Here is a 22,920-nt window from a genome sequence, read left to right as displayed (position 1 = left end):
TTTCCTCATGTTTGAAGCTGTCTGGAGCTAATTATTACATTATTACCGAGAAACTATTATACGACTTATTGAGACATTCATTGAAGACTCTGAGATTAATTTGCATAAAGCTCCACCATCATCAGCCATTAGGAGCGTCTTCAAATTAGGAACAAAGGTGATGTTTGTGCATATACTTAAATGCATATATGCATATACTTTATGCATATATGTTTGTGTGTGTATATATATATCAGGCAGGCTGACTGATAGATCGTTAATATAAGCTAAAATAATTCACTGACAGCTCTTATTCAAACAGAGAGAGACAGAAACGTCACAATATTACTATATAAACTACTGACAACACAGTTTGTTAAGGCACAGCTAAATGTAAAAAGTTTATGTGAAGTTTAATTTAAGTTTAAGTAATTTTTTTTAGCCTATTAAATGTAAAAAATGATGGCTTTCAATTATACTGTAATGTTGAATGCTATAATTACTAATTTCCATTTTTCAGAAAAATTTATTTGTTAGGGACATCAGTAGCAGTACAATATATATATATATATGATGTTGATGTGGGCTTTTTGTTGATAATTTTTTCCTGTAGCTTCCTGAGGATTGTTCAGTAGCTGATGTTTTACCCAGCGTCCCCCACATGGCCTGCTGTACCGTGGACAGCCTCTACCTGCTGATGGGCCGCGAGCTGGAAGAACTGGAGGAAGTTCCCTCAGGAAATGTTCTCGGTAGGTCGTCTGTTTTCCTCAGTGTTCCTCTTCACAGGTTCCAGATGGATTTGTTTTTCGTATTCGGCTTTTGGTTTTTAGTACAGTTTCAGAGTGACTTTCACCTTCTCAAAGACTCTCAAACTCTATTTCTGGTTATATTTTTTTGTTTGATATATGTTTTTTCATGGTTGAATTCTGCTGCAGTTAGGCAAAAATGAAGTTGCAGCAATGCCATGAGATTCTGGTGTAGTGCTGGTTATGTGAGAGCTAAAAAAAGCACAGTTTTTGTGAAAAGCTTTTATTTGAAAAGAGATTTTATTTCTGTACAAAGCAATAGTCTTTACTGACACTTTTAGTCAATTTAATGCAGAGCTTAAACGTGGCCCCATAAACAACCAGTGATGCATTCTATCAAGAGAAGAACATTCTTCTGGAGGTAGTTTTGACTTATAGGAGTTTGTTGCCCTGGCAACATGGGTTGAATTGGGACATTTTGGCAGATATTTTTCATCATCTCTGTTTTGTCTGTGTTAATTACAGTCACAAATATTTCAACACCAAATATGCATCAAAGTAGGACTAAATTATCCCGCAGGCATTAGCTCAAAATACTGAAGTTCAAAATGACGACTTGGTTTCACAATTCCTGATTCCCCCCTCATTCTCATACGTTTCCTTCAGCCTCAACAAACACAAAATATTACACAACAGCTACGGCTTTCTTCAAAATGCTATTGAACTCTTCACACAGGCAGCTGTCATGTAGTCTTTAGACCACCTCCTAATGATGATTTGTTTAGCTAGAGCCATCGCTTTGAGGTTAGGCCATGCCTCAATTTTCATATTCACCTTCTTATTAGCTCGCTAATAAACTATAATTACGTGTCTTCATAAAAACTTAATTGCAATGCCTAGTAATCTGTTGAGTTACAGATAGCAGTCAACAGAGCAATAGCAACATTAGCAAACTGTTTTTGTGTCGAGACACGCTAACTTAGCGGAGCTTCCCGAGCTTCAGACACAGATGATAGTCACTTTCACCGCACGTTGTTATTAGCTGGGGCGACACACCCACTGCCCAAATGCTGCAGCCCAGAAACATCCCAAACACAGGAATTCAAGAAGAAAATATGTAAAATACAGGCACAATGGGCAGTGTCTCTATAGACACAAACACCAGCACACTTCTAGTAGACCATAAGTAATGATTAAGAGGCTTTTTTTTATCTAAACCTTATAAGAGGCAAAAAGTCTATACTAGTGTCAACAGTTAATGTTAACAGCATTTAAGAGAAACCAGTTGACAACATATTATTTGTGTTCATAAACAAAGAATATTAATTTATATGTAAATAAATATAATTATTAATTGTATTTGAATAAATACAAATCTAATTTGAATGAGTTTTCATAGTCGATCATGATTGACTGATGTCCGGACATTTGTAGAAAAACTGTTATTTATTTATTAGTTTGATTGTTTGTTTGTTTGGAATTGCTCTTTTTATTTATTTATTTATTTATTTATTTATTTATATTTTACCAATAGGTGAACTGGGTAAAAACAACAACAAAAGCAAAACAGTATTCCTATAAAATGCTGATGAATTATTATCACAATATTTTTTAAATAACTTGAAAGTTGTGTGTTATGTAAAAAAACAATAAATACATGTTATATTTTTTATTCACAAATATATATATACACTCACCAGCCAGTTTATAAGATACACCTGTTCAACTGCTTGTTAACTTGAATATCTAATCAGCCAATCACATGGCAGCAACTGCCAGGGAAGAAAGCTGATTCAAGTGACTTTGAATGTGGCATGGTTGTTGATGCCAGACTGGCTGGTCTGAATATTTTAGAAGCTGCTGATCTACTGTGATTTTCACGCACAGCCATCTCTAGGGTTTACAGCGAATGGACAGAGAGAAAAAAAAGAAAACATCCAGAGAATGGTCAGAAAAAAAAAATCCAGTGAGCAGTTAGCGGCAGTTCTCTAGGCGAAAATGCCTTGCCAGAGGTCAGAGGAGAATGGCCAGACTGATTCAAGCTGATAAAAAGGCAACAGTAACACAAATGACCACTCGTTACAATCCGAGGTCTGCAGAAGAGCATCTCTGAACAAACACGTCGAACATTGAAGCAGACGAGCTACAGCAGCAGAAGAACACACCGGTGCCACTCCTGTCATCTAAGAACAGGGAACTGAAGCTGCAATTCACACGGGCTCACCAAAATTGGGCAATAGAAGATTTGAAAAATGTTGCTTTGCCTGAAGAGTCTTGATTTCTGCTGCAACATTCAGATGATAGGGTCAGAATTTGCCTTAAACAACATGAAAGTATGGATATGTCCTGCCTTGTATGAACCGTTCAGGCTGGTGGTGGTGCAATGTGTGGTATATTTTCTTGAAACACTTTGGGCCCCTTAGTACCAATTGAGTTTTGTTGCTGACCATCCCTTTATGACCACAGTGTTCCCAATTTATGATGGCTACTTCCAGCAGGATAACGCACTGTCACAAAGTTCAAATCATCTCAAAGTAGTTTCTTGAACATGACAATGAGTTCACTTTACTCAAATGCCCACAGTCACCAGATCTCAATCCTATAGAGAACATTTAGGATGTGCTGGAACAGGAGATTCGTATCATGACAAATCTGCAACCGTGTAACCGTGTGATGCTATCATGACAATATGGACCAACATTTTTGAGGAATGTTTTCAGCACCTTGTTAAACTATGCCATGAAAAATTAAGGCAGTTCTGAAGGGGATCCCCAAAAATGTGTGTGTGTTTGTGTAGGATGACACGAGGTTAAAGTCTGTTATTCTCATATTAACAAGCTTTCAGGCTCTAGTGATACTTCACTAGCCATCGGTTCACAAACATTCCTAAACAACAGAGTCAGGCTGCAGCGTAAGATGGATTGCATTTATAATCTGCTGTGGTCTTCACCTCAGTGGTAAAGAGGCGCTCTGGCTCGTCATCTAACACTGGAAGGTCTGTGTGATTCTCATCCAGGACTCCCATAGTTCTGAGTCAGCGTCCAGATAGAGGCAGGAGCAATTAAATCTAATTTATGATTCCCAGCGTTCCTAACGTCATACAGTAGATGTGTGTGTGTGTGTGTGTGTGTGTGTGTGTGTGTGTGTGTGTGTGTGTGTGTGTGTGTGTGTGTGTGTGTGTGTGTGTGTGTGTGTGTGTGTGTGTGGGTAATGCGCGGATGAGACTACATTTCCATTTCTCATTCCTCAACCTCTTTAATGCACATTTGACTCTTGTTTTCTAATGTGGCATTAACTCGTGGCGAAACAATTACCGGCAGATATTGTGATTTTTTTTTTTTTTTTTTTTTTTCTTGTCATAATGCCATCAGTACTTTAGATCATTAGATTGATACATTAACAATTTGGTTATTAATTATTTATATCTACATTAATATTAGAACTAGGCAGTGTGATCTAAATGTAATTTTACAGTATTTACAGTAATTCTGTCATAAAGTAGTAATGGTGTGTATTCCAATATAGTTACTTATGCAGGAAATATTTGGATAATAAATAACCATTAAATGATCATTGGTAAAGGTTTGCTGCTACACAGTATATACTATCTCACCAACCAGCAGTGTTTTATATAATTTCTTAGTTATTAATGAATTCGGGTGCAGATTTTTTTATTTTTTTGTTAAAGCACTTTCGTTATTTGAGCTGTAAAGTTGTTTAAATTGTAATTGTAACGTTAGAACTTCTACAGGCTGATGATATTCTGGTTATGCAATGACATTTCTGTGGGTGGATTTCTTGCTCTAGTGCCATACAGAGTTTACCAGCTTGACTCGGTTTTGATAGAAGTTGAAATATTGGATATAACTAATTGTATCACTCTTTATCACACAGGCCTGTTTTACACAGCTCTGCACCCATATTAGCAGGTGCCATAATTCACACTGCACATGGAACACTGAAAGTATAGCCTTTGAATTCACTATAAACGTATTTATCAACAGTCTTTTGCAATTTTGACTTTTTTGAAGCAAAATACAACTATGGATTGAACTACTCACTAGTTGTTTGGTGGGAGAAGTGTTGAGTTTGATTCATGTTCCACATACAGTGACATACATATTCAGCTAATCCTACTGAATCCAGTCGACATATGAAGTTTAATTGTTACACTTGTAAATTAATTACCAGTTGGCCCATTCCTGATGACCATTTTATATTATTATTCATATTTTTTTATATTATACTATTTCATGTAAAATGATAGGGAAATAGTCAATATAGTAACCTATAACTCACTTTATTTTCTGCAAAGAACAGCATATTTTGTAATATTTAAATAATTGTAAAATGCATAGACTGTTCTGTTTTGTAAGTGCTTTTTTCTAGTTTTGGTCATATGCAGTCTTATTTTATGTTTGTCATCTAAATGGCTGAACATCTTGTAGATATTTGTTTCGGGTAATTCAGGGTTTGTTATACAAGACTTAACTTCACAAGCGTATTTACTAGAACGCATTGTGCTTGTAAACCGGTAACACTTGTATTGAGCTTTATTGGTAGTCATAGATTATTCATGTTTGAAGCTTTTATTGCCATGAAACCGTATAATTATAAAATGTATCAAATGCCTAGCTTGCATTCTCAGTTTTGATTTAGCACCGTATTCAATAGCATTTTAAGTGTTTAGTTGCATGACAAAGCCTTCGAATTGCTCGAGTCTCTCTGCAGTTTGTGCGGCAGTACATTGACCGACTGCCCAGTCCTTGTTTATTTTATGAGATTTTAATAAATTATGAAGGAGGGGCGCATTAATGTATCGACATGTTCGTCTAATGCTAGCTCAAAAGGGGAGCGCGGGCACTTGTCAATAAAACACTACGCCTTTGAGTGGACATTACTGAACACTATTTCATAATTCAGTTTGAGCATCAGGCCCACGAGCAGCCCTAACCAGATTTGAATGGTCTTTAGTGAGCGCTTGCACGTCAGACACACGGGTGGAGAATCAATGATAATGCATGCTTTTATAATGAAGATGGCAGGAAGGTCAGGTCAGGAAACAGCAAGTCTCTGTGGAGGGCTGCCCTAAATGTTAGTCGAAGAGAAGAGGCTTAGTTGACACAACTTGAATTAGTTAGTTGTTTGCAGAAAAAATAAATTCTGCCTAAACTTTTGGCAGAAAATCCAAACAGTTGTAGTAGTTCAGCGTTAGCCATGTATTCGTGTTTAACAGCGGAATCCTTGGTGAAAAACTTTAAGTTTTACAGAAAATTCACCCCAGTCAGAGTCGGGTGAAAAATCGCGCAAAAATAGCTCTTAGCTCCACCCACTTCCATGAAGCACTGCACATGACTTACTGTAATCGAGTTGATTGATCCCAACAATCTCAAAATACTGAAATATTTATTTATCTATCTATCATCTATCTTTTTAATTCGATTATGCTGTTCGCTATACTTTATGGGATTGTTGTTCTTTCCCTCATTAAAGTCGTTAAGTACACTGCCTTGTACCTTTGTCTTTTTATCTGACTTTTTGCTTGAAATCAATATTTGTAGTGTTGTGATTCACCTCGTAGCTGTTTGGCATGGTTCATGGCTTATAACTCTTCAACAAAACACTTTTTTTTTACATTCCTTATGGGAAAAATGAATGGAAAATTTGGAAAACCAGGCACCATTGAAAGGTGTGTGAAGATGAGTCTGCATCGTCAACTTCATCTCTGCAGCTGACACTAACTCTGAAAACACTGGTTTATTAATGAATTGTTATTATTATGTTCAGACAGTCTCCTTTTCAGAAACGTTCATAATCATTACTTTTGCCTGCAAGCTTTGTGTGTGCTTGAGTGCTTCATTTATATTTTAAAAGCTCAATTTTATGCTTTATTATTTCTCTTTAATGTTGAGTTAGAAATGTTACATATAATATTCTTTCTCAGCTCAAACCATTTTCCAATGACAGTATATATTTAAGGCGAGACTCGGCAGGCAAAAACACAGTTTTATTTTTTTTTCACTGGTCAATTTTGAGATTTTGGGCTATTTGTCTTCAAAAACATGTCTTCTTTCAGACTTGAAAAAAAGTCCAAAATACACATTAAGGTCTTTATTTTACTACACTTTGTCTATTTGCGTGATTTCTCAGAAATTCAACAAAAGTTGGCGTTCTAAATCAACGCGCTGCTCCGCGATCTCTCTCTGCTTCCTTTAATCTCACACACCGCTGGAAAGCTCTCTCTCCTGTACAATGCTGTCGGATCCAAATATGGTCATTTCCTTTTTATCAGCAACCAATCGTGAAAGTACAATGGGCATTTAACTCTAAAAGCGAAATCTCATTGGCTGATGTCAATTTCTGACAACGTCATTCGTTCAGATGCATCACGTGACGCGCTCTGACATTTAGATGTGTGTTTTTGACTGTTTTTCTGTTCAGTTAAAGGCCATAAATGCTGTGTTTATAAGTTTTGATGTGATTTAGGTGGTTTGTATTGTTGCTAATGATTTGATGAGATATTATGTCTGTAAATAGTTGTTTCCACTAAAAAAGTTAAAGTATACATTTTTACATTACAAATCTTTAAATGGCTTTTTCTCTAAATGAGTTTTTTGTCATTCTCCAGTCTTTAATCTTGTGTGTAATCAAAATGAAAAAATAATTTTGCACCTGGCTAAATTAAATGGATGATATAAACGTTTGATAGTCAACTAATGGCTTAGATGAAGGGCTGAAACTTTGTTTTACTAGCACTCTTTAAGATGACTTGCTTGTGTTCTCTAGTTGTACAGTAGGTCACTTTGGATAAAAGCGTCTGCTAAATGAATAAATGTAATTGTAACGTAAATGACTACTCGTCGACTAGGAAAATCTTTAGTCGGCAGCCCTATGTCTCTGACATGTGTTAGCCATCATTTCATTGTTTTATGGTGTAAACTCCGCGGTCAGTGACTGCAGCTTTGAGGGGATGTTGATTGTAGATAAGTCTGTATTCCTGCTTGATTGGGCTCGTTTTGCAGCGAGGTGTGGAGGAGTTCAAATGCGAGCTCGGAAAAAAAAAGAAGGCCTTTAGATATGGATGAAAGATTTGTCCTTAAACCACATGACAGGTTAAAAGCGTCGTTTGACCTGGCTCTCGGCTGACTGGACCCCCTAAAGACAAAACTCAAACCAGACGCACTGTCAAAAACAGGCCCACTCGACTTACCACATCACACGCACATGCTTAGCACTACCATACCGCCCCGAAACAAAGCCAAGGAGAAGGGCCAATAAAAAAATAGTGTAGACAGGGACAAACAATTGTTTTACTGATGCTTCCCTTCGTGTGCTGAAACTCCACAGAAACAGGAAATTAAGTACTTAATTGTGATAGATGTAACTGTCCCCCTCTCTTCACCAGGGTTATACACTGTAAACCTGAATAAGTTGAAAAAAAAAAAATTCAAGGTAACCAGCTACAATAAAAATTTAAATTTAAGAAATTCAAGCAGAACTGGCAGATTTTAATTTGAATTACTCATAATTTGAAATATTTATGTAAGCTAATTCATACATTTAACTTAAAGTTATCATGTAATCGCAACTTAAATATTTCGGTAGTGGAAAGTTGGCTAGCTTTATTTGGCTAATTCAGTAAATGTTAACTTGCTAATTGGTAACACAATGATGTATTAGCATAGCATAGCAACGCAACAATTTCTGAATGAGTACGGCAATATAGATAGAACATTTAACATCTGCTCTCAAACCAAGTTCATGCTCCGCTCGTCACCATGATGCTCACCCCCCCCCCCCCACCCCCCTAAAAAAAAAATTATTTAACAGAAACTCTTCTAAATTAGCATAGCAAAACATTAAACGCTAGTAAATCGACTAAATCATATCGACTAAAGATAAATACTAATTAAACCATTCCAAATATCAGCCGATATATTCGCATTGGAGACAGCCTACCACTAATAATAATAAATACAATTTAACAAAATAAAATGTAATGTCAATTCAACAATTCAACAACCTGTTCTATTCAAATTCCTGCTCATAAATAGAAAGGAAGCCAATTTTTAAATTCTCAGTTTGGGTCAACCCTGATTGGCATTGCTTACAAATCTAGTAAACCGCAGAAGTTTTTTGGAATTTGTTAATTTTTCTGTGACAATGGTCTACTCTAAACCTTCTCTTTATTTTTTTGTTGAACTGAACTTTGTTGCAGTATTAGTCTTTGGTAACTACATGTTAAATGTCCATTTCATTTCAACAATTGAGTACATCTGTACTTAAATGGTTTCGTATTTAATGAACCGGTAATTGTAATTGTAACTCCGGTTGACTAGTAGTGTGTGGCCGTTACCTGTCTCAGACAAGATAACGCTCTAAGTTTGTGTTGTGTATCACAGATAGACCAAGTCAGAGTCTCTTTTTTAGAAGCATCCTGTCGCCTCTCTCATCAGGAATACAAACACAATGATTCTCATTTATATAAAATGACGTCATTCATTCCTGTGGCCTTTCCCCCTGGTCTCGTTCATAATGGCACACACATGCAGCAGAGCTTGTCTAGTGAACCATCAGTTCCCACTTCAAAGCCACCCTCCTGCCTTTGTTCCTTCTCAAACAGGAAATCCAATTATTAAATCCTCATAAAATATGTGAAAGTGTCCCCCCACACACACACACTCACACACAAACCTTAAACGATTTCACTGTTATTAATGATCAAGTGTAGTAACCTAAAGAGCAGAATTGAATTTCTGTAATGGAGATGAAGTCATTAATTATGGAACGATCTCACTCTCGCTGACTCACTCTCATTTATTTTTGCTTTCTTGAGAAGCTCTTTGTGATATTTGATATTTGAATGGGATTTAACAGATGCCTGTGGTTGTTTTATCATTTATCATTTCATTCCATTCCTTTGTGTGAAGAGTTTGATTTGGCACGACATGTTTGGCTGAGATCTTTTTGGTTTGGAAATATTTCCAAATTTCCGCTTATTTCTTTCATTCTTTTGTGTGTGGTTTAATGTTTCCTGGATTCCAGTTGGATAAAAATATTTATTTCATTTTATTTTTTTGTTTGGGTAGTTATGTCCTGTTGTGTCATACATGTGCAATTATTTTAGAGTTAATTTTCAAGCAGTTTTTCAGACATTAATAATATTTATTTTTATTTATTTTTTTATTAGTAAAGGAACAAAAAAAGGTGCGAAACAAAACGGTAGCCATTCACAGGTCCTAAGATAAATAGTTTTCTTTAATAATAATTTGTATATTATATTTTATAAAACAAAAATCACCCATGGACTAATTTTGCATCAACTATTATAATTGATATATTCTTTAGAGCTAGGCCTATTCCTTACACGCGTGTTGTCTATCATGCCTGAAAAAGACTGTCTAAAATTGTACGTATTATTTTATATGGAAATACAAAGATTCACAAATGTTCCTGCTCGGCATCTGAATGATCCATGTGTCATTTTCAGTGCAGTCTGTTATGATTGAGGGCCGCTATTTAATAATCAGCCATGTATTCACAATTTGTCAGTTAGGACCTTGAGTGTGGGTTAGATCTTATTCAGCCTGACCTGGGTCTCAATAAACTCTGAAACTTAACTAGAACTGTTCAACTATTGTACAAATATTTATTAAAAAGGATAGTTCTGTTTCTAAAAGCCACGTTCAAAAGCATAAATGTGCTGTACTTTATATTTCTCACATATTTTAATGTTTCAGTTTTTGAAAACAATATTTGTTATTGTGTAAACTACAAAAATGCACATTTGTGAAAACAGTGACGTCATGCGCATGCATAATGTGTTCAGCCTATTGGCACGTAGTGTTTCTTTACAAAGGCACATCGCCAACTATTGGCCCGGCAGCATAATACAGCATTTTTAGTAGTTTTCGCAGGTCCGTGTGATCGTTCTGACAGAATTGTCGTCTACTGTCGTCTAATCTCTAATGGAGAATGGAGATTGCTAAACTCCAGCTTACTTGTTTGTCTGTGTTTTCAGATAATCCGTGCTCCTTCGCAGTGTAGAGAGAACATGTGCGCACGGTTGCCAGATTGCAAAGATGAAGTAAAACACTGGATAGAAAACGTGTTCTTTTAACAGAAAAGCTCTGATTGGGGGATTTAAATTCGTGAAATTTGGCGCATAAAAAGCTTGTAGCGGCTTGTTAAAAAGCAGTCTGTAATGTTTTGTCTCCTCTTTTTGACAAAAACAAAGTTATTTTCTTCAAGTTTTTATTTTTTTGTAACTACATTTTAGTCTCGCCTTTTTTCGTCAACAATATTGCATGTTGAACTTGATAGTCACAGTTATCGTTTAATGACGCCCGTGTCGTCTCGTCTTCAGTCATTGGGGGAAAAAAAAGGTTGTCAACGAACATTTTTACATGTTCATTAACGAAATTAACACTAGACCCTATCATAGAGTATGATATCCTGGCCTCTATATGGTTCAGATCCATCCTTCCATGCAATTCAGGTTTTGACTAGGTTTCATCTGCTAGGTGAAAATGTCTGGCCACTTATTTTATTTATTTCAGGTTTATTTAACCAGGGACAATACACACTAATGATACATACATAAATGTACAGTGTGCCAAAATTAGCCAAAAGGCTATTTTACATCTGCTGTCCCTGGACAGATCTTATGTCGTCACACCTAAAAAATAAAAGGATTGAAATTGAAATAGTACATACAGGTTAATAAGAATAAAATTATTACTAAACCAACTTACAAATAGAACAATTGGTCAATATCATCAACAACACCAACACACACATGTCAAACTGTCAGTCCATTGAACCATTTTTTTTTGGACATGCACAAAAAACAATATAACTGGGACAATAACCAACAACAAAGGTTTCACCTATCTAAAAACAAATGAGTCAGACAACCTCATCAGAGGCACAAACAAACAAACAAACAAACAAACAGGCAGGCCAGAGAAGACAAGGGTAGCAGCAAGATTTCTATGAATGAGGTTCCATTCCCAAGCAGCCCTGACTGAAAAAGCTGTTTGACCAAGTGCACTCTTCCTCAACGGGACAATGCATTCACCTCTTGCTGCACTCCTTGTAGATCTGTAAGCATTTGGAGCTGTGTTTACAAACTGGCGCAATACCGGAGGAGCCAGTCCATGTAAAATGTTGTACACAAGACCGAGATCTGCATACTTAATCAAATTTTCTAAATTTAACAGATTATACTTTTTTAAAACATGACAATGATGATAATATATGGTTTTCCTATCAAGTACTTTAAGGAGTTTTGTTTATATAGGGAGAGTAGTGGTTTGAGAGAAGTGTTGCTAGCTTGTCTGAAGTATAAAATCATTGGTTACCCGTAAGCCAATCACACAACGTTTGGTTATGACGTGTCTTATGCACCAGCTCAGCAGCATCAAACTGCCACTGTAAACACATTATAAATAATGCGAAAACGAAACCATCGAGAGAAATACCGGAGTGAACATGGATGTCAACGACTTTTGTAGATTATGTGATGTAAATCTACGCATCCACGGCACAATCGGGGCCTCTAAACTATTATTTGACAGTAAAGAGAAACAGGAAAATATTTGTCAAAGTTAGGATTAGTTCTGTCAAACACAGCTCTTTGTTCATTTCGAGTCTGTCGGAAATGCTGCAACTTAATTGCAAGATTACAGCATGACATTGCAATATTTAAGAACTGGAAAAAAAAGGAGACACTGACCTGTCAAAAGGGTGGCCTCCCCAGTTTCTCGCTGACGATCTGCAATATTTGATAAGTTAAACTTTTACCAAAACCTGTCGGGAGTAGGGCCACAACATCACCTCCATTCAAAATGTTTACCAAACACTCTTCTTGTTCGTCCTTCAGTTTGGAAATGCCGGGAATATTCTCCACAACAGAGCTAATTGCATCCCTTGTCTCCATATCCGCGGTCGTTTTCGATTTCTCCAATCTCAAACTCGGCGCTTAGCGTCTACGTCACGGCTCTCAGCCCGCCCTCTGTTCGTTGATTGGCCGGTTGTTTTCTGGCCGGAGGAAAACTGAGAGACATGTCGATGTTTCAGACTAAGTACAGAAGCGAAATGAAATTGAGCGGAAGTACGAAGTCTGACGTAGTCAGGCTACTGTGGGACACCTGCAGATAAGGAACTATCACCTGATTGATGATTCCTAACTCTAACAAACTAAGTCCGATGTGTTAACATCATCTCTTTACTTGGTAAAATCACTGGAATGCACCGCTTATTGCTTTAATATGTACCAGAACAGTAAAAGAGGCAAAGTATTGGGAATAAAAGTGAACGACTAAATGAACAACCTCAAAACAGTCCTATGGTCCACTGCACTTTGAAATGCACCCACCACAGGGATGACTCTTCAGCAAAGAACCGATTCACATGTGAGATCAGAAGAATAAGCAGATGTTTATTACAGGCCTGCGGTACGGGAATGATTGTCAGTGCAGCCCTCCAAACAGTTGCGTTGTTTGATGTGTGTACAGCGAGAGGGTTGCCTGGGTTCTAAGATCACGAGTAGGCCACAATGTGAACCACCCGCCTCGCTCTCTGGTTTGGTTTGCTACACAGCAGATGAGATGAATAATGCTGATTCATGGTGGCGAGCTTTGCAAAAACGTTTGTTTTACGGTATGGCTCGTGCGCGCACATGTTTACTCGTGTCTGGACAACAGAGCTCTGAGTAACAGGGATTGCGGCTTGATTTCCCCTCGGCAGGCTCCCTCGGTTATATACAAACTGCAATCAGGACGACCACAGATGTGGCACGGCAACTGGTGTCTCGATGACAGGGCAGATGTAGGCCGTTGACTTTGTTGATTGTAAAGCATGCTGGTGGGCATGAGCAGTAGGGGTGGGTTTAGCAAAGTAGTAGTCAGTTATCTAGTTTTTTTTAGCTTTAATATTTTTAGCGGCATTACTTTAAAGGGGATGAACTGAAAGATGCTAATTTAGAGAGTCTCAAAGTAAAGCATCTTAACTAAATGGTATTGATATTTGAAGTAATATTTTTAATGTATTGATTCAATTCACATTTATTTGTATAGTGCTTTTCACAGTACATGTCGTTTTATAGCAGCTTTACAGAAAATGCATGTCTACATTACAAATTTGAGTGATCTGTTATCAGAGGTGACTGCCTCTAAGTAATGTATTTCAGAAATGTACATATACAAATAACGCACTTAGCTAATAATATATTCATTTAAACAATGTACAATGTAATTTAAGGCAGAAACGATGAGCTCATTGAAGTAATGAATACATGTTAACAAAAATGATTAGGATATATAGAACATTTAGCAGAGGTGCATGTTGATATTGATTTGGCTTATTATTATGCTTTTTAAATAGCTATTCATTGTCAATTGTCAGTCTAATGATTGTGAGGATTTTAGTTGTTTTGTACAATAGTTTGTAGTTATTTTTAAATATTTTTGTTGAGTATCTGTTTTTTGAACAGTTTAGCTTTCTGTCTGTTCACAAGTCTTGCTTTTTTTAGTGTTTCACAGCATGAGTGTTACATTTTTAAGATGCTATCATCATAAAAATAGTTCAGCTTACATGAGACCCCTTTATTTTGATCTATACTGTTGTACGCAGTCCTGTTGTTTAAACACATGGAAATAGAAGAAATTTCTTTTTAGGAAATACATCTGATTGACATGACCCCAAACCAGCATAATATTACAAGGCAGGACTTTTTTTGCACATCCCGAGTGAGTAGTGACAAGTTGATATGTTGATATGTTGTGTGTTCGTATGTGTGCGTGTGAGAGAGAGAAAGATTCACTGACTCATCACTCTGGTGTCCAATCAAGCATGACACACTTTTCCTCTCATTCCCTCATAAACCCTTATGGAATCACGCAGCCGTGAGACACACTCACCTAAACATTCCCTCCGCACTCTCCTCAAATTTATTGACCATTTTTCACTTTTTTGTTTTTCATGTCCTCACCCACACACTCTCCCACCCCACCAACCCCCCTCCTTTCCTCCAGCGTGACCTAGATTTTTAACTTGGCAAGGTCTCTCCAGGTTGTGTTGTTACCATCAACGGTTCTGTATTTGAAAATTTGTTTTTGGTTGGAGAAAAAAAAAAGCTGGTGATTTTTCCAGTTTAGCAGCTGCCTGTGAATTTGACGGATGGAATGTGTGTTCTCGGACCACCATCACCCTTGTTTTTCTGTTCTCAGCTCAAAATCTTTTCCTCCAAAAGTTCTTCCTCATCAAAGCCATGGGGGAAAAAAAACATTGTGATCTTTACACAACAATGCTGATTCAAAGTATTGCACATCTAGATGAACATTGTCCCCAATGCTGCAGTAAAAGCAACCTACACTCTTAAAAATAAAGTTTTTTTCTATAACATTCATGGAACCTTCCCATTCCACAAAAGGTTCTTTATAGTGGAAAAATGTTCTTCACCTTATTAGAACTTTTCCCTGAAAGGTTCTTTAGGGAACCAAAAATCTTCTTTCCTTTTGGAACCTTAATTTTTAAGAGAATTGTGCAGTGGGTCACAGGTCTGTTCTGAGTGGATGCATATATTTATATATATGTAAAAAATATATATATATGTTTGTTACTTTTGTGCAATTAAAAAACATTGTCCTGTATTATCTTCCGATAAAAAATCTGGGTCATGAAGCAAAATCTTTTGAGAACCACGGCTCTTGTGCAGGTCGTCTGAAGGTCTTTCTTTGTTCTCCTCGGTTCCTCCTATACCTTCTCTCCGCTCTGCTTGTTCCAATAGATGGCGTAAAAGAGACAAACTGCCTGACTACACCGTCTGACCCCCCCCCCCCCCCCCCCCCCTGACCCCCCCTCTCATATCCTGTCAGATAAAGGGCTCACGGTGGAAGAACGTCTGAAAACCGCTCCTGAAGTTCAGCTTCCCTTGTGTCTAGGGCCGTTCTACAGATACACTGATCCCAACAAACTCTTGTCTGATATGAACGTTTAATTAATGGGATGACAATGATCTTAATGGTTGAGTCTCATGAAACCTGTCAGGAACATATCTGGGGTCATATTTCACTTCAGAATTAAAGAAATTCATAATGAAAATGAAACTTTTATTTTGGACCATAACTTTTTTTTGCGTTGACTTTATTTGTGTTCAAATGCATTAAAAAGTATAAATGCATATATATATAAGTTGTAGGTTGATTTTTTACATTATAAATAATAATTATATTATATATAATCCTTATTTTTTCTGCATTACAGAATGAGATTTGGAGGAGAAGGACACTTATTGTTCATTGCTGTGAAAATAATGTCACAGTGAACAAATCGTAATGGTCCTAACAAAGCAAAAATATAAACAAAGTCAATTTGGGTGAAAAATTACCCAGACATATTGTTGACACTATTTGTAAGATTCACTCTTTAATAGATCTTCCTCATATAAGAGAAAATCAACCAAAACATCTTGAGAAACACATGCGTCTTATATAAAGTAAAACTGTTGCATCAGTTACACACAGTTCACCTGAGATACATGAGAATGTCTGGAGTCATGTCGGCTTTGCAGTCCAGTATGTTTGGCAGGTTTTTTTATGAGGACGTCGTGAGGATAGAGAGCGAGTGACAGAGAGAGAAGGTTCTGGAAGCTGCACACGCCTCACAGATGTGAATGCCATTAACTGGGCTGAATTGCTGAGTGTGGTGTTTTCAATCTTCACTTCACCACATGTCTTACAATGCTGGGCCTTGACCAGTTCTCACACACACACAGACACACAGAGGCATAAAATGTTCCATTGGCTGCACAAACACACAATATCTGATTGTTCAGAACACACATTTGGTCCTGAAACCTTATTGAAAGCCATTTACAATGTTATGACACTGCCAAACCAAAGATATATTTGCTAACATAAATGAATAAAGATTTAAGATTGATTGTTAAATATGTTTTATCTTTAAATATGTATTTTTAAGTTTATCTTAAAGCTTTCTCACGGTCATGGACAACTTGAAAATATCAGGGAATGTTAAATTAATAAATCAATATGTAGGTTGATTTTTCTTTATTTATTTAATATTCCTATCCAGTAATCACAAACGAATGCAAAATACTTGAAAAGTGCATTAGTCAAAAGGCGTTGTCAACTCTGCATTGACTCCCTATTAAATATCGTATACATTGTTAAATATTGCTGATTACTTACAAAGCTCTAAATGGTTTAGCTCCCCAGTACTTGAGCGAGCTCTTAACGCATTATAGTCCTTCACGTCTATTGCAATCTCAAAATTCCGGCCAGTTGATAATACCTAATATCAAAATCGACTGCTGGCGGTAGATCCTTTTCCTATTTAGCTCCAAAACTTTGGAACAATCTTCCGGACTTCCACTGTCCGGGAAGCAGACACACTCTGTCAGTTCAAATCTAGACTAAAAACGCATCTCTTTGACCTAGCATTCACATAACACATCATAGATTTCTATAACTCCATGTTAGGCTGCATAGTTTAGATCAGCCGGAACTGGGAACACTTCCCATAAATCCTGATGTACTTGGTACATCATAAGAAGAATGGCGTCTACACTAATATTAGTCTCTCTGTCTATCCCGAGGTTTACCGCAGTCCGCCGGATCTAGGCCGTATCCAGATCTGATGAAGGACCTGCGCCTGGACACGACGACAACGCAGTCCTGAAGTGTCAACTAGTCTCTCCCCTGTGAAGGCCTCCTTCCCTTCCCTTCTGTACAGATAGAACGCTGTCGGGATAGTTCTGGTTCATGTGGCTACGCAGAAGCGATAAAAAATAAATACAAATATTTCATGGTTTGCGTTCTCGAGACACCAGGCACTGTTTTGTACAAATGAGCGGCCGGATCGTATTAAGGGTTTTCTGTTAGAACGGTGTCGTGTTAGCGGCCTATAACTAATGATAATAACCAATGATCGTTGCGACGGAAGTGATTCAATCAAATCTAACTTTAGCTGGACAATAACCTTAATCTAGAGTTGTTGTAAAGCCAAAACAATCTCTGTTACTTTAATTTCCTATTATCACTGGAAAGCTGCTTTGATACAATCTATATTGTTAAAAGCGCTATATAAATGAGGGTGACTTGACTTGACTAACCCTGTTTAAGGATTGTTTTAAGATCCTTTTCCCCAGTTGGATCTTTAAAGAACTCTCTTCATGCCAATATGAGGAGACATATGACTTAATATCCGTACAGATCACTGACTTAATATCTGTAAAAGTCACTGGAAAAAAAACAGGAAACAATACATCTACGCCCCTTTGCTATTGTTTGTGTTTGTGTGTGCGGCTGGATTTGACAAGCACATTGTGTTGATGGTTTATTGGATTAGGTTGCGTCTCGTTATTCTTTCTATTATTTATTACTGCATGTTTCATGTTAATTTTGTTATTGCATTCATATTGTACATTACAAACATTTAATTATTGCTACTGAGGATTTTGTATCATTGAACTTGTTGTATTATAGACTAGCTTTTCCTATAACTAGACCCAGAGGGAATCTGCAAACTTTTAAAGGGAACCTTTATTTTGAAAATACTCAATCAATATAAGTCAAAATATAAGTCTTGACTACTAGAAGAATTACTACTCTAGCACTTTGTTACTAGAACAGGTTTTCATGCTTGAATGTTCAAAATAACACCTTATTTTGCACATATTTTACATTGTTGCAGCACCTCTCTTTCCAGTCTGTCAGTAAAGCTTTTAGTTCCTGTCTCTATGAAGCCCCTCCTTCCAAAAAGGGCAGTGTGCTCTGATTGGTCGGCTGGATGTGTTGTGATTGGTCAACCGCTTCAAGCATGTTTAGGAAATGTCCCTTACCATAACCGTGAGTTTCAACACTTCTGAGTTTCAACACAGAGTTAAAACACTTCTAACGCAACTCAACCAGGCTTCACCCCTTTATTTGCATATGTCTTGGGTGGGAAATATTTAAAAGGAATACTGTGACATGTTTCCTGGAAGAAAACTCAATGGAGGCGTTTCAGGGAGTTCAGAAACGGTGCTTACTAATATTGAGAATAACTCCCTTTGGAGTGACTTTGTGCTTTGTAACTTGAAAATAAAATGCATAATTACCCAATATGGGCTGATACTGACTTTACAGTATATGTCAGGATTCAATTGGCCAAATATTTGTGTTTACATTGTCCTCACCAGACAGATGATTTTGATTGGTTACAGTTCACTGTATTTATGTGATGTAGTTAATATTTTAACAAACATGATTGGCTTCATATGTTCTACTACTTGCCAGTGCAACATTTTCCAAGTGCATCAAGGCAATTTGACTGCTTTTCTTCTGTTGTGAGAAAGCAAGCGATCTTAGTGCCAAGAGGCTTCTGGGAAACTCAGACCTTCTATTTATAACTCGAAAACCTGAACAATTTGGAGTCATAAAATCATTCATCAAGAAAGATGTCCTTGCAGCACTTAAACAGCTTTCAATTGCTGGTCATGAGGTCTGTGAAATTCAGAGGTTATTTGCTGTTCAGTTCATCCATGTTCAAATGAGTGTGTAGCCGTTAATGAGCCAGTCGACACCAGATTTTTATTACTTGTCTTGTTTGTCTCTGTTCCTCTCAGTTGCTCTAGAGCTCATTCGGCATCTTAATGATTTTTCTGGGTGATACTGCGAACATTCAGTGCAAAAATGTCTGAAATTGGTGACCATAGAGATGATCTCCAACATACTTAAACTCACTGCATCTTGAGAGGATAAAAATACACTTAAAGACAAAATGCAGAGCAATATAGAGTGTTTCAGTAATTATACCAACACCTACAAACATGCCAAAGTACTTAAGAGTACTTAAAAACAAAATTTGCAAAAACTATTTATCTATACAGAATGTGAATATGTATTCTATTTGTTTGAAAGAAGTCTCTTCTGCTCACCAAAGTATTTATTTAATAAAAAATAGTCAAATTAGTAATATTATGAAATATTATTACGGTTTTAAATTGCTGTTTTCTATTTGAATATATTTTAAAATGTAATTTATTCCTGTGATGGCAAAGCTGAATTTTCAGCAGCCGTCTTCAGTGTCACATGATCCTTCATAAATCATTCTAATATGCAGATTTGCTGCTCAAGAAAAAAAAAAAATCTTCTTTTTTCTAATAAATTTTTTTTTTGGATTCTTTGATGAATAACATAATTTATTTGAAATTGAAATCTTTTGTAACATTGCCTCATAATGATAATGGCTAAGTTGTAGAGTAATGCGCACAATGAAATGCTCTGTTGATCTGTAATGGCTACTCGACCTCTGTTTAGTTTGGCCTTGTTCGTTACAGGCGGTTCATGCCCGCGTGACCGTCCACAGTTGCCTGGTGCTCTTCTAACCTCCATTGTCTGGATGACTGAGCACCGCTAGACTAATTACAGGTTATCCTTCTGTCTCTGGCTGAAGACGTCAGTTACGAACTCTTTGATAGCTTCTAATTGGCTTATTAGAAACTGCATCGTCAGTCAAAACCAGATGCCAATGACTGAAAGAACGCAATGCAGGACAACATTTTTGCTGAGCGTCATCTTACCAACTAAGAACACTTATGAATGCCATACGGATCATGGATGCACACTTAAATTATGAAGGAAATAACTTCACACACTGGCAAAATTATAGTAATTTACGTCGTTTGAGCTCTCAATTTGTCAGTAAATGGTGGCTTTGTTGTGAGAGTCTGAAGGAAGCTAAAGTTAGCCCTTTTGTTTGGCGTGCGTGCAGAAGTAGACAGGATCGTGGCTCAGAAACATGGTGGTGGCTAATAAGCGTCGCGATCCCTCTGGGTTTCCCATAATAGCTGGAGGTTTTAATAGGCCAGAGTGCAGCTGCGACACACGGCTCTGTTTTCTCAAGCCAGAATGGCTTTCTAGGAGCTGTGCCAGCTTACAGGGGGCAGCGTGGACTCAGTCAGTCAGATGCCAGTGCCAGCGCTAAGAACCTGTCTGTTACATTTTCATTGTTTCTCTCTCTCTCTTCACATAGAGTTGTATAAAGCTGGTTCAGGCTGTTTTTTTTTCTTCAGCCCGAGGGTCAAATGCCGAGAAACTGACACATCCTGCTATGGAGCAATCATCTCTTTCTTTCTTTTCCCTGTCTCATCAATCTGTTTACCCCAGCCAGAATGGATGGATGGATGGGATAAAGAAAGAAGTGATTGTTCCATAGCAGGATGTGCCCAAACATCTTTTATCTTTCCTTTTCTCCATCCATCCATCCATCCATCCATCCATCCATCCATCCATCCATCCATCCATCCATCCATCCATCCATCCATCCATCCATCCATCCATCCATCCATCCTTCCTTCCTTCCTTCCTTCCCTCGTTCCTTCCACCCTTCTCGTTCTTTCTTTTTCTCCATCCATCCTTCTTTTCTTCCTTATTTTCTTTCATCATCCATCTGTCTGTCCATCTTTCTTTTCCTAATCTATCATCCTTCCTGCATTCCTTCCTTCTCATTCTTTCATTTCTTTCTTATTTTCTCCATCTATCCTCCTTTCATTCTTTTCTTTCATCATCCATCTGTTTGTCCATCTTTCCTTTTTCCCATCTATCATCCATCCATTAATTTCTCTTCTATATATCCATCCATTTTTCCTTTTTCATCATCTATCAATCCATACTTCCATCCATCTGTCCATATTCCTTTTTCCCATCCATCCATCATCTGTCTGTCCATCTTTCTTTTTTTCTCATCCATCCATTATTTTCTCTTCTTCTGTCTGTCTGTCCATCCTTCCATCCATCCATTCTTCCTTCTTTTCTTTTTTCATCATCTATCACTTCCTTGAATCCATCTCATTCTTTCTCCTTTTCCTTAATTTTTCTTCCATCTATCCATCCTTAAATCTTTTATTTTTCATTCCTTCCTTCTCTCAATTTTTTCCACTTCATTTCCTCCCACACTTGTGTACTTGAGGCTCTATCATTACACGACCTCGGTCTCAAATATGTGCGTTGGCTGTATATTTATAAATCCAGAGAGCAGCAGGAATCAGGACATTGTTTGTTTCAATCATTTTTCACGTCTGGTGTTGATGAAGGTTTCATTAGAGCCTGTCATGTCCTCAGTTTACTGGTGAAACATTATAACAGCATCAGCTCCCTGTTTACTGATCTTGTTTTCAGATGGTGACAGAACTTCAGTATTTTGAAAACCATTACATTACTTTATTTATAACCTTTATTTTATGGGTGTGCATTTAATTGTTTTCTCAATATTAGCACTGTTACCTTTTGGCAGTATTTTAAAAATATTTTTTTGATTAATGTCTTTGAAAGAAGTCTCTTTACTGTCACTTTTGGTCATTTAATGTGCCGTAGCTGAATAAAAGTATTAATTTATAAAAAAAGGAAAAAAAAGAAAGAAATGGTACTGACCCTCAATCTTTTGAATGGTATTGTATATTACATCATCTTCTTTTTTTATCAGAACAATATTTTGATTGTTTTGTATTTTTAGAATGAATGAATGAATGAATTTCAGAGAAGCAGTCCTGATTCAAGATCAAGTCTCATCCTGTCCATCTGACCAGATCCTGATCTTAAAATGGCAGAATCACTTTAAAAGCGACATTGATCCAGATCCATCTAAAAGGGGGTTAAGATGGCGTTTCAATCGTGCATGTGTTGGGCAATTGGATTGGTATTAGTTTAGTATTATTTGCCTGCTCTTGACCGTAAATCAACATCAAGAAGTTTCATTTCACGATATACAACTAATAATTTATAGTTAATCCCACAATAACCCCGAAACCCTCTCCTCTTCTGTCACATCATCCCGGGAGCGTCATTCCATCCGTCTTTCTGTAGAAAAAAACGATGGTTAGCAGAAATCTGAGTCTTCAAAGACAGGCATTGGAGACGACTAGCTCAGCAGAGACTGTCGCGGTCGCCCCCTTATTGCTTTGTGGATTAGCCCGTCTTTCTGCGATTGTTCACAAATCTTCCTTCTCTTAATCTGCTGGTTTCGTTTCAAACCACCAGCCGCTGTGAAATCAGGACGGTTCCTTAAGTTCATGTTTCTGCGGGTCTTTGAAAGACACAGATGGTGTATTTAAAGCAGTACAGAGTGAGATTAAGTTATGAAATATGATTTTTATTAGCAGCGTGGAGTTTCAGCCTTGGTTGTTAAATGG

At 37.1% G+C, this 22,920-nt stretch overlaps 1 protein-coding gene across 2 annotated transcripts in view; it reads left to right on the top strand.

Moving 5' to 3' along the window:
* efl1 (elongation factor like GTPase 1) overlaps nucleotides 1–22,920 on the top strand; it is a 102,949-nt gene that overhangs the window by 30,914 nt on the left and 49,115 nt on the right. For both annotated transcript variants that reach the window (XM_079638265.1, XM_079638266.1), the window contains exon 15: nucleotides 593–728. In XM_079638265.1, the coding sequence (XP_079494391.1) occupies nucleotides 593–728 (136 nt within the window). The remainder of the gene's footprint in view (nucleotides 1–592; nucleotides 729–22,920) is intronic.

The sequence above is a fragment of the Phoxinus phoxinus genome (genome assembly GCF_949152265.1).
Source record: "Phoxinus phoxinus genome assembly, chromosome: 2".
Classification (NCBI taxonomy): domain Eukaryota; kingdom Metazoa; phylum Chordata; class Actinopteri; order Cypriniformes; family Leuciscidae; genus Phoxinus; species Phoxinus phoxinus.
This window is presented reverse-complemented; position numbering and strand designations above follow the sequence as displayed.